Here is a 16,794-nt window from a genome sequence, read left to right on the forward strand (position 1 = left end):
AGAACAACCGTGATGTCTCTTTTGTGTCTCTGGGGTTTTCTAAACAGCACTGAGAATTTGTAGGCGCATTATTTTTATTAGCGCCGAGTGGATATACTAAAAAGTATTCTCTGCCATGCATGTATAGTTCTGTTGACGTCTTGTATGGAAGGTTTGCTAGATAAAATTTCTGATTGTTTTTTTCAATATTTATTTGAAGAGTCAAGGGCTGAGTTCTTGTGGGCCATTGTTTCTCTTCATCCAAAATATTTTTGTTTTCCCTTTTCACATTAAACAGGAAAGAGCAAAACCTAGTGGTTAGAGCACAGGACTGCATGAATGTGTAACCTTGGTCTACGCAAGTCACTTAGGTCAGAATTTTCAAAATTGTCCGTTGATCTTGGGTACCCATGTTTTAGTGCTCAGCCTGAGAAACTCAGGGCCTGGTTTTCAGAAATGATGAACACAGAGAGGTCCCATCAACTTCAGTTGGACTTGTGGGTGCTCAGTAGAGTTGCCAGGTGTCCGGTATTAGACCAGAACACCTGGTCGAAAAGGAACCCTGGAGGCTCCGGTCAGCATGGCTGACTGGGCCGTTAAAAGTCCGGTTGGTGGCGCAGCTGGGCTGTCAGGCTCCCGGCCTGGCTCTGCAGGGCTCCTGGGAAGCGGGCAACATGTCCCTCCAACTCGGGAGTGGCCATGGGGGCTCTGCTCACTGCTCCCACCCCGAGTGCCGGAACTGTGGCCAATAGGAGTTGCAGGGGCATGGGCACTGCGCAGAGCCCCCTCGCCACCCCTTGGCCTAGGAGCCAGAGGAATATAATACGACTTCCTGGGGGCCACTTGAGGAAAGCGCCTCCCAGAGCCCGCACTCTGAACTCCCTCTCACACCCCAACCCCCTGCCTCAGCTTGGAACCCTCCCGGAGCCTGTACCCCACATCTCCCCCTACTGTACCCCAACCTCCTGTCCCAGCCTGGATCCCCCTCCCGCACTCTGAACCCCTCGGCCCTAGCCTGGAGCCTCCTCCTGTACCCCAAACCTCTCATCTCTTGACCCACTCCAGAGCCTGCACCCCCAGCCAGAGCCCTCACCCCCTCTTGTACCCCAATCCCCTGCCCTGAAAATGAGTGAGTGAGGGTATGGGAGAGCGAGTGACTGAGGGAGGGAGGGACGGAGGGGGATGGATTGAGAGGGGATGGGGCCTCAGAGAAGTGTCAGGGAGAGGGGGAGGGGGAGGAGCAAGAGAGGTCAGTTTTCTGCAGTTAGAAAGTTGTCAACCCTAGTGCTCAGTGCCTCTGAAAATCAAGTTGTGATGTTTTAAATTGGGCATTCATAATTATGGGAAAGATAAAGAAAATACACTTCTCCTATTTAAATCATACCTTTTGGAATAAAGTTTCAGCAAAATGACAAGAATTTAAGGCTATGCCGCTGTAAGGTCTCCAGTGTAGCCTCTCTTTGCTGGCAAGAGAGCGCTCTCCTGCTGGCATAATTAACCACCCCCAGGGAGCAGAGGTAGCTATGTCAGCAGAAGAGCCTCTCCTGCTGACGTAATGCTGTCCACACCAGCACTTTTGCTGGTGAAACTCTTGTCGGTCAGGGGGTGTTTTTTCACACCCTTGACCAGTGAAAATGGTAGTGTAGACAAAGCCTGAATCTTGTCCTGGGAAAGTGTCTCTGACCTGTGCTGAGTGATGTGATTGTAACATCAGAGAGCTGAGCTGCTCAGAGAGTAGATTCGGCGGGAAAAGGAGAGAAAGAAGTAAGACAAGGGAACTGAAGGAGGAAGAAAGTGACCTCTCTGATATCACAATATCACCGCTCAGCAACCAGCTGCTTGTAGGACAGAGGGAAAGGGAGGAGCAGTGAAGAATTGGAGAGGTAGAGGAAAAAGAAGCCAACACATTGTTTCATGAGTGCAGCCTAACTCTCACACTCTCGTATTGCACTGGTTAATGAACTGAATAGAAGAAACGCCTTCCTGACCACCCAACTATTAATAAAATCAGTGATTGTTGCAGAAGTGCTCTATAAAAGAGAGATGTAAATAGTGTATATATGTAAATAGTGAGGGCTACTAATGTTGCCGGTTAATGGCAGTCAAGGATAAGCAGCAAGCTGCTGAGTTTTGTAGGACCAATAAAGCTTGCAGTTATGCACTGTAAATGGCTGCCTCAATGCAGCGATTTATATGGAGCTCTTACTGTTGGTCTGTTTGATTGAATTTCATCCTTTCATTGCTTCCTGAAAACTCAGGTCCTCAAAGACTTCTCTAAACCTTAGCCCTCCTGCCTCACTATCCTGCTAAATTAGATGTGTACGCCTGCACGCACACAAACACACATGGTATTGTGGAACAGACAAGATGTGTGTTTAGCTTCACCATTGACTTTTTTCATTTTTATACTGTCTAATTAGATCCTGATCCTGCTGTCAGAGCTGCCCATATTTGTTTTTGCATGGGAGTGTGGTTTTTTGCTTATGGACCAGTTTCAGGATGTGTTCTGCAAATTGTAAGCTCTTCACAACAGGCATCTTGGCCTCGCAACTGTCTGTAAAGCACCAGGCAGCCAGCTGCTATACAGATGACACTATTATTGGGCATTGCTGAAGTGACTTCATCTTATTTTTAGATATATCCCACTGTGCTGCCTTGAGCTGCCAGTACCGCTGCCATTCTTCACCATCCGGAGGGACTTGCTATTGTCCTGCAGGATATGTAATCAGCAACAATGACAGTCGCACCTGCATTGGTAAGTGAACAGTAGAGATGCAGATATATAAGTCTGGACTTTTCTCACAGGGGTCCTGGATATTACGGATTCCACAGATTTGAAAAAGGATCTATGATTATTGGATACCCATGTGTGGGTAGACACATTGGCAAGCAGGTAAATCTTGAGAGTCATAAAGTTAAACCTCAAGCTGAATGGAAAAATAGCAAGAGAGCAAAAGCACAGCAGCAGCATAAAACCACTGTGGGGACAGAGGAACAGGCCAGTGAGCCGTCATGAGGTCTTCACTTCCCAGCTAAGGAAAGACCATTTTTTTAATACTTGGAGAGGTTGTTTGTGTTTAGAAAGGCTGACTCTGCTATGGCAACTTTATGTTCAAATCTGATGAAACTGCCCTTTTACTGTTCTTGAGAGATTGATCCTGCATGCTGGGGTGTATGGCTATACACCTGGGAAATCAGAAGTTACTCAACATTTGATCTATAATTCAAAACTGACCTTATGTGAAAATGCAGATTGTTGTGGGTGAGGTAAAATGAGTATGGTACATTACTTTGCCACTCTGGAGGGCTGTATCTCCTATTATGCACACATCACATAGCCTTGCATAGAAACCAAAAAAAGTTTGTCATAATTTCAAGGTGTTGTTTGCCTAATATGCAAGTCATTGGGAAGAAGGGAATCACTGAAGTAGGTATCCAATGAAGTAGATCCCCATGTAGCTGCTTGATTCTGCATTAAAGCAAATGCACATGCAGGGAGCCCTCTTCTTTAACTCTGATTCAGAGCAAGTTGGAAAACCTACTCTCTGACCTAGTGTAAAGCCAGTCTCTCTTCTCTTAATCCCATTGATTGGCCTATAAAACAAACTCTCCACATTTGCTAGGAGATTGTGACAGGATGTCAGGTGATATTCATTGTGTGAGACACAGGATTGCACAGAAGAGATGGGCCACAGTCATTTTACTCAAAATCTAGCAAGGGATTAATGGCTCCTCTCTTCCTCCCACTGACTCTCGTGTAAAAAGGGAAGTCCCTTGCTCAACTCCTGATTCAATACGTAGAAAGTGGGGGCCAGCTGACATGTGAATCATTTCCTCTGGTTAGTATTGAGATAAGAAGTGAAGGGATTAGCTTATACCTGGGTTGGCTTATTAGCTGTAATGTTCAATAGGTTATTCTTTCACTTTTTAGTTTAAATTTGGTTTTACTGGTCGTATGCCTGAGGAATTTAGTGGGAAGTGGTTTTAATGAAAAGTATTAATTTCCCAAACTCATAATCTTTCATTTTTCCCTCTTCTCTGCGCCTGGTAGGGTTGCCAGCCCTCCTGGTTTCACTGGGAGTCTCCTGGAACCAGGCAAGTGAAGCCAAACCAGGAGGTTTTAGGCGCTAAAAGTCTGGTGGCGTACTGCGGCTAAGGCAGGCTCCTTGCCTGCCCTGGTCCCACGCTGCAACCGAAAGCAGCCGGCATGTCCCTGGGAGGGGTAGGTGTAGGGGGTCTCCGCATGCCACCCCACCTAGGGACGTGCTGGCCACTTCTGGGAGCGGTGTGGGCCCAGGGCAGGCAGGACCATGCCGCTGACCGGGAGCCACCTGAGGTAAGCGGCTGCCCAGCTGGAGCCTGCACCCCTCATCCCCTCCTAACTCCCTACTCCAGCCCTGAGCCCTCTTCTGCACCCTAACTCCCTCCCAGAGCCTGCACCCCACATCCAATCCTGTACCCCAACCTCCTGTAGCCCTGAGCCCTTTTCTGCACCCAAACTCCCTTTCAGAGCCTGCACCTGTCACCCCCTCCCATGGCCCAATCCCCGCCCCAGCTCTGAGCTCTCTCCTGGAGCCTGTGCCCCCTCCCGCATCCCAACTTCCTGCCCCAGCCCTCAGCTTCCTCCAGCACCCACATTCCCTCCCAGAACTTGCACCCCCACCCCTCCTGCACCCAACCCCCTGTCCCAGCCCAGTGAAAGTGAGTGAGGGTGGGAGAGAGCGAGCAACGGAAGGGAGGGGATAGAGTGAGTGGGCCGGGGCCTCAGAGAGGGGGCGGGGCAGGGGGCATGGCAAGGATGTTTGGGTTTATGTGATTAGACAGTTGGCAACCCTACCTCCTGGCTGCTGCTTCTTCACTGTGCTGTGGTGATTTATAGCATATGGCAAAGCCCTGGAACACCACAACTGAGAGCAACATCTATTAATTACCAAAAAATGCCGCTTGGAAAATTTTTCATTCCCATTTTGTTTCAACAAATGCTTAAAATTGGAAACTCTAATAACAAGGCAGTTACCTCACCTTTCTCCCTGGGTTCACTTACCTTTCTGCCTTCCCCAGCTAGCAACAGAAAGTCATCCAATTTCAATTGTTCTTGCAGCTTTTGAAGTGGAGGAGTTTAAGATTTTAATGCCAAAGCCATGGTCAGATTAGTGCCAATAATCTGCTTGCTGCTCTTGTTGTAAATGACAACATAAATGGATGGGACCAAGTTGCTTATGCTGGGGTCAGAGACCAGGAGAGGTAAAGGGTTCTACGTTATTTTAAAAAGTCACAAAGAAAAACTCTTAGATGTTTCTCTGTTCTAGAAATAAAAAAAAAAGTTCAAGGGCAGTTCTACAGGTGACCAAACAATTTTTTAGATCTTGTTATCAGGAAAATCTATTCTTGTTTTTAAAATTCCTTAGCTTTATCCCTCCTGCTTTGACATGAGGGTAAGGCATAGGGTAGATCTCTGCCTGTGGCACTTCTTGTCATTTGTTAGGTAGGTGGGACACTTTACTTTACTTGCACCAGGGGACTTGTGGATCTACTGCCCTTCCTTTTTGGTCCATCTCCACACTACCCAGCTCTCTCTCTTTCAGTTGCCAGGTCCTTTCCCTCTTTGTTAACAGATGAAGAAAATTTCCAATAGAAATTCTACAGCAACCTCCAGAGCAGAGCTGTGTGATATTAGTGAAGCTTTCTAAACATACTCACATTTTGTCAACATTGCAGTCAAAGCTTGTAAGCCTGGCACCATTGGTCCTGATGAACACTGAGAGGGAGACACTGGTTCTCCCTGATCATGAAAACACGAGTGGGTTCAGGGAATCGTGGCCTTCCCACGGAGCTTTCTGAACTCTCTAGAATGCCAGCTTTCAATTAACATGAGGTTTCTAGCCCTTGAAGTTCTGAAGGGAGCCTTAAACTGCAACATACAGAGAAGGGTGAACTTAAGTTTATTTCAATGGAACAACACTGGCTTGATATTCCTGGGCAGTGATTCTTTCTAGTTATGTAGACAGAATCCAAGTTAGCAGAACAAATATGAATTTCATGCTAGCATAAATAGAGAGTTCTCTGTGCAAGAGAGATCAGTCCTAAACCTTTCTGTGTTGCTTCCCAGAGTCCCTGTTCCAGTCCCTAGTTCTTCTGGGTCTCTCTGCTGCGCTTGCATAGGCTTCCAAATCCGCTCCAGTCTGTAAACAAGCCCATGCTCTGTGGCTCCCTCATGAGTTCTGTTGAATCTCATTTCCTTAGCTCTGGCTTCTTGACAGAAAAAGCGTCATAGTAGTCAGGCACTGGACATTGTTTTAACAAGTAACTTCCTTTTCCCCAGTTCCCAGCTAAGTGGTAGGTGGCAGGAAAAGGCAGTGAAATGGAGGAAGCAGGTGCAATGGAGTGCAGGAGTGGCAAGTTGTATGGGCCCATGGTGCCCGTGCCCCACCAATATAAGAGCACAGGGTCCCAACTCCACCAAAATTCAGGGCTGGGTCTCTCCCCCGGCCCCGGCTGCTGCCCCTGTGCGCCTCCCCCGTCCCATCCCCCTAGTCCCCACCTGCTGCCATTGGGCAATTTAAAAGGGCCTGGGGCCCCTGCGACCACCACCGGCAGCATAACAGGGCTAAGATGGCTTCCTGCCCACCTGCTGTGCTTCCGGAAGCAGCCGGGATGTCCCTGCGGTCCTGCGGGGGGGGGGGGGGAACTATGTCTCTGCATACTGCTTCCGCCCCAAGTGCCGACTCTGCCAACTGTGGCCAATGGGAGCTGCGGGGGCAATGCCTGCAGGCAGCAGCACATGGAGACCCCTCCAGCTCCACACCTAGGAGCTGATACTAGAGTGGAGTGCGGGTCGCTTTCGGGAGCTGCCCGAGGTAAGTGCTGCAACCCTCACCCTCTCCCACACCCCATCCCCCTGCCCCAGGCCAGACCTCGCACTCAAACTCCCTCCCAGAGCCCAACCCCTCCCCCCACCTGCACCCAAACTCCCTCCCAGAGCCTGCCCCCTACACCCCCTCCTACACTCCAACCCTTGCCCCAGCCTGCTCCCAAACTCCCTCCCAGAACCCGCCCCCTGCACCCCCTCCTGCACTCCAGTCCCCTGCCCCAGTCCAGACCCCACAACCCAACTTCCTCACAGAGCCTGACCCCTCCCCTCTTCTGCACCGAAACCGCCTCTCAGAGCCTTAGGCAGGTGGTGGTGTGGTGGGGGGGACTTGGACCCGTTCTGGGCACCACCAAAAATTATACAAACCTGCCGCCCCTGATGGAGTGGGGATAGAAAGGAGGAGGCTGCTTGGGGTGGGGAACAAATATCCCCATATTGTTGTCCTATACTTCTTTTTATACCAACTTGAAATTCAGATGTAATAATAATAATTTCTAATAATAATGTACATAAGAACATAAGAACGGCCGTACCGGGTCAGACCAAAGGCCCATCTAGCCCAGTATCCTGTCTACTGACAGTGGCCAATGCCAGGTGCCCCAGAGGGAGTGAACCTAACAGGCAATGATCAAGTGATCTCTCTCCTGCCATCCATCTCCATCCTCTGACGAACAGAGGCTAGGGATACCATTCTTTACCCATCCTGGCTAATAGCCATTCATGGACTTAACCACCATGAATTTATCCAGTTCTCTTTTAAACGCTGTTATAGTTCTAGCCTTCACAACCTTCTCAGGTAAGGAGTTCCACAAGTTGACTGTGCGCTGCGTGAAGAAGAACTTCCTTTTATTTGTTTTAAACCTGCTGCCTATTAATTTCATTTGGTGACCCCTAGTTCTTGTATTTTGGGAATAAATAAATAACTTTTCCTTATCCACTTTCTCCACATCACTCATGACTTTATATATCTCTATCATATCCCCCCTTAGTCTCCTCTTTTCCAAGCTGAAGAGGTCTAGCCTCTTTAATCATTCCTCATATGGGACCCTCTCCAAACCCCTAATCATTTTAGTTGCGGGGGGTACCATGGATTTATATAAGGGCAATAATATATTCTCAGTCTTATTCTCTATCCCCTTTTTAATGATTCCTAACATCCTGTTTGCTTTTTTGTCCCCCTCTGCACACTGCGTTGACATCTTCAGAGAACTATCCACGATGACTCCAAGACCTTTTTCCTAACTCGTTGTAGCTAAATTAGCCCCCATCATATTGTATGTATAGTTGGGGTCATTTTTTCCAATGTGCATTACTTTACATTTATCCACATGAAATTTCATTTGCCATTTTGTTGCCCAATCACTTAGTTTTGTGAGATCTTTTTGAAGTTCTTCACAATCTGCTTTGGTCTTAACTATCTTGAGTAGTTTAGTATCATCTGCAAACTTTGCCACCTCACTATTTACCCCTTTCTCCAGATCATTTATGAATAAATTGAATAGGATTGGTCCTAAGACTGGCCCTTGGGGAACACCACTAGTTACCCCTCTCCATTCTGAGAATTTACCATTACTTCCTACCCTTTGTTCCCTGTCTTTTAACGAGTTCTCAATCCATGAAAGGACCTTCCGTTTTATCCCATGACAGCTTAATTTACATAAGAGCCTTTGGTGAGGGACCTTGTCAAAGGCTTTCTGGAAATCTAAGTACACTATGTCCACTGAATCCCCCTTGTCCACATGTTTGGTGACCCCTTCAAAGAACTCTAATAGATTAGTAAGACACGATTTCCCTTTACAGAAACCATGTTGACTATTGCTCAACAGTTTATGTTTTTCTATGTGTCTGACAATTTTATTCTTAACTATTGTTTTGACTAATATGCCCGGTACCGACGTTAGACTTACCAGTCTGTAATTGCCGGGGTCACCTCTAGAACCCTTTTTAAATATTGGCATTACATTAGCTAACTTCCAGTTATTGGGTTCTGAAGCCTATTTAAAGGACAGGTTACAAACCTTAGTTAATAGTTCCACAACTTCACATTTGAGTTCTTTCAGAACTCTTGGGTGAATGCCATCTGGTCCCAGTGACATGTTAATGTTGAGTTTATCAATTAATTCCAAAACCTCCTCTAGTGGCACTTCAATCTGTGACAGTTCCTCAGATTTGTCACCTACAAAAGCCAGCTCAGGTTTGGGAATCTCCTTAACATCCTCAGCCGTGAAGACTGAAGCAAAGAAATCATTTGCCTCTCCGCATATGTGTTTCTCCCCATTCAGACACATGGCTATTGCATGTAAAACAAATACAATATGGAACCATGTAATGATGATTAAATCCTGGAAAATAGTTTGTTAGATAAGGCTTAACTCATCAACATTGAAGAACATGGAGCTCCTCTGATGGAAATTCTTACAGAAGTTCCAAGTATTATTATTAAATATATTGAAAATTGAGTTTAGCTGTTTCTTTTATTATAGCTCATTGTAGCAATAGGCTTGTAGATTCACACTCCTGTGTATTCATTACTCGGTTTTTCTTTTGCACTAAATAAATGGTAATATGAATAAATATATTCCTCTTAGAATTCTTATAAATAAATATTCATGTATCCACACGTGCAACACCTACTCATGAACTGCTGATGCTGCTCAGGTTTTTTCTCTCATTTATCTTCATACCAATCTAAACAATGAAAATGTTTCTGATAATTAAAAGTATTTACATGGATGCATTTTATTTATGCACAAGTCATCAAAAGCAGTTTTGTCTAAATTATATTAGAGTTGCTTACTTCCAAAAATTCTGCAGTGTACGGTGTATCCTGTATCAATTTCTCCCATCTGAGTTGGATGGTGTATCTTTTTGATTGGTATCAGACACTGAGAAAACCTCACAGGGCTTGAGCCTGAAAGATGAGGGACACCTGGAGAGGTGCTGAGTGCCCGTAACTCCTTTGGATGTCATCACCTTGCAGAATTGGCCAGTAGAAAGAATGAGACATATGTGACATGAGTTAGGGAATTCATCATTAAAGTTCTGTGCTTTCGTTTCAGTTGCATAAAGTAATTTCTAGAGATCCCATTGCTTATCTCCTGGGGTGTTGGACTGTGGGGTGCAGCAAGTATAATGAAGATGAATAGACAAGGTGTATTGATTTCATTAAATGGTTTCATCCAATACAGTATTACTCAATTCCACATTGAAAAGAATTACTCACATGTTGACTTATATTGCTTTTTATAGTGTACTACTAACAGTGAAGTTATATATATGAAAATAGTATAGGCTTTCATAGGGTCAGGTCTTCAGCTACCATAAGCTGGGAGAGCTCCACTGGAGTCAGTTACACCAGTTGAAGATCTGGCCCATGGTTTTTGCCTGGGATTATAGAGCAGATCTATATTGTCTAACTAGCTCTAAATACAGGGACCTGCAGGCCATTCACATGTAATATGAGTTTTGAGCTACTCATCTCATCTGAACAGTAGTTTAGTTCCGTTGTCTCTGCTAAGTCTAATGGAATTACTGTGTTAGAAAGCAGCACTTCTAAGAAGGTGGCAGTTGATATGTTATGCATGCTAACTAGCTAACGTGATGTTCCTAGTGGTTGTACTGATACTAGGGGCTGTACTTTTGGGAGTATTGTGCCCTTGGGTACCCCATGTATAGTCTCAAATAAGAGAGAGATTTCTGAGTCCAGCAGGGTGGGTATCTACTGAAGGTATCTCACATTCATTCCATCATTTGCTTTCCATTGTTCTTGGTCACTCTTGGAAGGTAGACACTGAAATCCCTTTTCTACCAATTATTTTTTCCTCCATTGCTTGCACAAACAAGTTTGTTATTATCAGGCAGCCCATGAAGCTTAGGCAGCCGCACTGATCTTTTTCTTTAGAGGAAAAGAAAATAGAAGCATTTGTTATCAAAAGGGAAACCTACTTACCAATAGTGACAGGGACTTTGCAAAGAAATATAAGGAAAAAAGGGAGGACAGTCTTCTCAGGCCTGCCAAGTATGACAGTGTCCTCCTTACTCGAAGCTTTGTTCATATGCGTGCCTTCTCCCTCTAACAGATTTTGATGATTGTAAGATGTGGGGTGTGTGTGACCAGCTGTGTGAAGACCGTGTTGGCCATCACCAGTGTCACTGTGTGGAAGGTTATTTCTTGGAGCATCACCGCCACTGTAGAGCCAACACTTCATGTAAGTAAATGGCACCAAGCGTGGTTCTTGTTGTAATTTTATTTGTAAAGCAAATATTATCTTGTAATTTTCTGTGTAGTGGAAAAAAAAGTAGTGAAATATGCTTGAGTACAGCAGGCACATGTAAAATGTTCCAGTGGCATGAAAGAGTCTGCTGGTTCCAGAGATATTCCCTATCTTTCAAATGCAATATTCAATTAGAAACAGGATTTTCAGATTGGTGGATCATTTTTAGGCTGCTCGCTCCATTTACTTTAATGGCAGCTTTGTCTGAGTGAAGTAAGCAGGATTTGGGTCTTAAATATCTTCACCTGAAGTAGATCCACTTGCCCTCTCCATAGATATATATTTTTCAAGGCAAACTTTCCTTCAAAGCCTTCTTATTGGAGAGTCTCTGCTGCTATGAAATGCTCTAATGGGATGTGAGAATGAAGAATACATATGGAAAGTGGCAGTAAATAAAAATTCACAGAAGATAGGCTGCGTGGCAAACTCAAAGAATATCCATCTCTCATGTGGGAAAAAGGCCTTTTGAGAGAAGATGGAGGGTGGCGAGAGAGAGAGAGAACCTTCTTCAGGATGTGGATATGCACACTTTTGGTAACATTTTCACACAGAACTGTTTTTACTGCACATTCCTTAGTGGCTTCCTCCAAAACTCTAAACCAGGCTGTAGACCAGGTTGCCACGCAGTGCTTAAAGGGCCAGATTTTTACAGGTGGCTGCAATGTGTGCAATCCACAATAACAAAATCACATTTGCATCCACCAGCAGGTTTTATGTGCTCAATATTGATAAGTGTCAGTTTATACCTGTGTATTCTATTTGTAGTTTGCAAACCTATTAAAGCCTGTTTGCAGAATAACTATCTATATATTGTGCTGGTAGTCACACCTTACCCTCACTTTCAGCTGGTTTTGCATCAATTATTTTCTCCAATGGTCGTGATTTACTGATTGGAGATGTCCATGGAAGGAGTTTTCGTACTTTGGTGCAATCCCAGAATCGTGGCGTTGCGGTCGGAGTGGACTTTCATTTTTACCTACGTAGAATCTTTTGGACAGACACAGTGCAAGATAAGGTAGGTAGAAATTTCAAGAAAAATATGATTTTTTGGAAGTAAAAAGACCCAGGAGCAGAATGTGTTGATAGCTTTTCATTTTTGTGAGCAGATGCAGGCTATGTCTTTGTTTTCTAACAAAAAAGGCCCTTGAGAAGTTTTACATTAATCACCACATATTCCAAGCTATACTGTTACATCTGATATGTTAAACAAAGCATGCTATTATATGGTGCTATCTTGAGCAACTTTTAATTTCATTAGAAATGGAGTCCAAAAGTCTAATTAAGAGAAATAGTAGACATTCTTTCAAAACTGGACAAATTTTTCTTAGTAATTTTTTGAAACCTGATCATTTAAAGTGTAAAACTGCTGTGTTTTCCAAGATGATAAAAATCAGATTTCTGCCATATACTCCAAATGGAATTGTAATTGAGCTTTGAGTAACAAATATTGACAATATTTTGTGTAATGAGCCAATATTTTGTTACACTACTTTTTTTGAAAAGAGGAAATATGTTCAGTTTCAATCAGAGTAAAACAGTAATTTTCAGAAGTCGGTTTGGGGTATATGTTAAAGCACGTAGGCTCATATTTTTCCCATTGTCTCTTTTCTCCTCCCCCAAACTCATCAAAAAGAATAAAAGTTTCAGTTCAGTTGCATAAATCCAAAACTTTTATAAGAACTTTGTAGGGCAAGTAAACCAACCCTGGAAATAAGCTGGTAACTCTGTGTCTGGAAGAATCTGTATATTTCTGAGTATAGTAACATGTCACTAATGTTAGCTGTCATATTACCTACACACCCCATTCCTCCAAGCTCTAGACTACCAAAAAAAGAGCCTAATTTCAATAATAAAAGTTTTTATAAGACACTTACTTATTGCCCTTGCTGGATGGGGAGTAGGGGATGGGAAGATCTTCCCGGTTCACCTATGAACCTCCCTGCTGACCCCAATGTGTGGAGGGTTAGCATAGAGCAAGGTTCCTGTCAGTGAGCTGGTGTTTACCACATGTGTAAATTTACCACATGTGTAAATTTTCCAGGCCTTCCACTGCAGAGCCACACTGCCAAGGGCCCTGCATGGCCATGGAGAAAGGGCAGGATTTTCCCCATAGTTGCACAATTCTTGTACAATTCTTGCATTTTCCCCACAGAATATTTCCATTTATTATGCTTAAGCCAGTTGCAGAAGCATAGCTTAAGGTTGAGGCCAGAGTTTTACCTGTAAACTGTTTTTGCCTGCAATTATACTGTTGTTTTTCCTTTTACTGTAAAAGGTACCACACTTCAGTGAATGGACATTTCCATCAAAAGCTTTTTGTGGCAGAGACTGTCTATTTATCTATGTTTGTGTAACACATAACACAATAGAGCTCCAATCCTGTTTGCAACTTCTAGGAGTAACAACAACAACAATAATAAATAAGGCATTCTCATACATGTGGAATGCATTGTAATTAATATTTATTATAACAGAAATTACATAAATGTTAGAAAAACAAAGACTGTTAAACACACTGTTAACAATTAAGCTAAGGTACAGACTAATCAAGAACATTATGAGTTATGCACCTGTGGCGTTCCTCATCTTACCTAGTTTGCATTTGGCCTAAAATCCACAAGATCCTCTGTCACTGGGTTTAGAACAATGGAGTAGGTGCTTAAACAGTTCATATGTTCAACAGTTTATGGACCCAACAGAGTGGATTTAAAATTGTGACCTTTATAGTTCAAAGCTTTCTGGATTGCATTAATTTGTGGTGCATCTTAACATTGTTTTAATGTAGGCTGCCTGCCTCAGAAAAAGACTTTTTTTGGTATGAATTTGATTAGTAGTAGAAAGACTAAAAGACTCACTCATTGTTTGCTTCATCGGACTGTAGCTGTGAGCTCACATGTAAATTAAAACAGCATGTCTCCTTGAGCCTTCTACTCTAAGAGCTAGAGGCTAAAGTAAGGGGCAGCAAAGGGAGTACAGCTCACCCTCTGCTAAAATAGGAGAGCTTTCTGTCCTCTTCTTCACTTGGGTGAACAAGGCTTCCCTGCAGCTCTCCCTGATTGCTTGCTGGTGCAATAAGAGATCCTTCTCCTGATTGTTTACTTAACCTCTGATTAGAGCTTTGCTAAAAGACTCTCTGTTGGTTAAACTGTTGAAAACTCATGCTTTCGCTGAGGTCCAGAAAGTCAGGCAGTTGCTGTTTTTTACTCCAGGACTTTTGCCATTTTTACTGTGGTGGAAGACATTTTTAGTCGGGTAAGTTGTCCAGTCTGCAGGAATGAACATGGATCAAACTCTCTGTTTCTGCATTTGGATCCAAAATTTCACAAAAATCCTTCTTATTTCTTTTTGCAAAAGCCTGGGGAGCAGCTTTAAAGGATTTACATGGGTGTAACTATGACAGAATTTGATCCCATATCTGTAGGGTCATGTGATTACCTCAGTCATGACAACTACTGCGTGAGTAATTTGGATGACTAATGGAACATCATGGTAGTTAATAGTTTGTTAATAATATGTATTTTATTTTCAGGTGTTTTCTGTTGGTATTGATGGTTCCGATATCCACGAAGTTTTAAATGTTTCAGTTGACACACCTGAAAATCTCGCAGTAGACTGGGTTAACAATAAACTGTATGTCGTTGAGACCAGTGTGAACAGAATAGATATGGTAAACTTCGATGGAACTAACCGTGTAACTCTTATTGCTGAAAATCTGGGAAATCCTAGAGGAATAGCACTCGACCCAACTGTTGGGTAAGTGATACAGGTGAGGTAATGAGAAAAGATGGTTGAAATCCCTGTATTCATATATAAAGGAACAGTAACTACGAAATAGTCAATAATTGTCTTTTGAAATAAAACATAAAAGGGAGTCCATGACAATTTGTGTTCTACTAGCTGATATCTCGTTTCACAAGAATTATGGGTATTACACCCAGCACCCCAACTAAATTCCAGTTTAAACATCATGCTCAGTTTGAAAAATTACTTAACACTCTCTCTTTCACATCCCTGTGTAGGATGGCTCCTACATTTGCCCCTTAGAAGTGTCTGCATTTCATTGTGGGTGAACTTATTTCTGCACATGATGTATTGTACAGTGTCATGTTATCTGTGAGGAATTAATTGATAAATAATATTACCTATTGAATGGTAATTTACACAGATACAGACTAAGACCCCTGCTATACCATGCTATAGAACTGTCTGTTACGGCAGCACCATGGCGTGCTTTTACCATCATTGTTTGGAGCCTGAGTATTATGGCAAGATTTTAGCCTTCAGTGTGCACGTGCAGCTACCATTGAAACCAGTGAGAATTGTGATGTGCATCCAGGGGGTAGAATTTTTCCTTAAATGTTTTTGTTGTGGCTGCTAGCCTTTTGCAGCTTGGGATGCAGTAGTGGGTGAACCCTGTACTGCTTTTGTTTGTCCCTGCCCCATATACTTCAGCAGTATTAAGAGGCATGAACAATTTTGATTGTCTTCTGGGACAGAGAGATGAGTTTTATGCACTTTATAATGATACACTTCAAGGCCCACCTGGTTGATCCTGGCTTTTTCCTGGTGGTCTGTTTGGTTCCTCTGTCCATGGCTGGGCACATTAGAAGTTCCATAAACCTTTGGGTGAAATCACAGTTCTTGCTGAACTCTATCTGTAGAGAAAACTGTAGTCCAGATACTCAATTGGTGTTAACTGGCATATTTCCATTGTGCACCAATTGATACCATAGCTCCAGCTCTAAAAATGTTCTGTGTTAAATGATGAAACAATTTGAAAATTCCACATAAAATGTAGCTTTTATATAAAATCTCAAGGAAATGTGGGACCTTAATTGTTTTTTCTTTTATAGTTATTTATTTTTCTCAGACTGGGATAATCTTTCTGGAGATCCTAAAGTGGAAAGAGCCTTCATGGATGGCACAAACAGACAAGATTTGATAAAAACAAAATTAGGTTGGCCTGCTGGAATAACTCTGGATATTATATCAAAGAGACTTTACTGGGTGGACAGCCGCTTTGATTACATTGAGACTGTAACTTATGATGGACTTCAAAGGTAGAAGAGAATTTTGTTTCTTATATTTTACGGGCTAGTTGTACTATATCTGGTTCAAGATCTGTCTATCCAAATGAGATTCACAACATCTAAACTACAACACAACTTGAATGTGATATAGGACACCTTAATTTGTGAGAAGTGTCACTTGTTAAATGTTAAATTCCTCCACTGTACCTCATGTTTTATGCCTATGTCCTATTTTCCCCTTGATTATATTTTTGCACTTCCTTCTTCATTCACATTGTTTTTTATTGCCTACTCCCATGATACATGTCTTTTGATGGCATGCATTTTTATTTCTTTGAGCACTTTACATTTCCTTTCTCTGTCTTTTCCTTGTGCTAGTTTGTTGCATTCATTGTAAACTCGAGTTTCCTAAACCCCACACACCACAATGGAAATAAAACATTCTGATTTCTTCTCTTTTTGATTGCACTTCAAACCTAATCACAAATCTGTACTAACAGCTATTAAAAAGCCATCCTTTACCACCATTTACCACACAGTGATGTCTGAGACACTGCAGTCACTCCTGATATAAATAGGGAGTAACCACAGTATCTCAGCTACCACAGAAGTAATTGTTGACTTTTATCGGTGACCACTG

General features: G+C 43.1%; 1 protein-coding gene across 2 annotated transcripts in view; it reads left to right on the forward strand.

Annotated features, from left to right (window-relative positions):
* Positions 1-16,794, forward strand: part of LRP2 (LDL receptor related protein 2) — a 191,998-nt gene that overhangs the window by 42,422 nt on the left and 132,782 nt on the right. For both annotated transcript variants that reach the window (XM_050916323.1, XM_050916322.1), the window contains exons 9-13: positions 2,615-2,734; positions 10,930-11,058; positions 11,970-12,139; positions 14,654-14,877; positions 15,978-16,184. In XM_050916323.1, coding sequence (XP_050772280.1) covers positions 2,615-2,734; positions 10,930-11,058; positions 11,970-12,139; positions 14,654-14,877; positions 15,978-16,184 — 850 coding nt within the window. The remainder of the gene's footprint in view (positions 1-2,614; positions 2,735-10,929; positions 11,059-11,969; positions 12,140-14,653; positions 14,878-15,977; positions 16,185-16,794) is intronic.

The sequence above is a fragment of the Gopherus flavomarginatus genome, chromosome 10, assembly GCF_025201925.1.
Source record: "Gopherus flavomarginatus isolate rGopFla2 chromosome 10, rGopFla2.mat.asm, whole genome shotgun sequence".
In the NCBI taxonomy this organism is placed as follows: domain Eukaryota; kingdom Metazoa; phylum Chordata; order Testudines; family Testudinidae; genus Gopherus; species Gopherus flavomarginatus.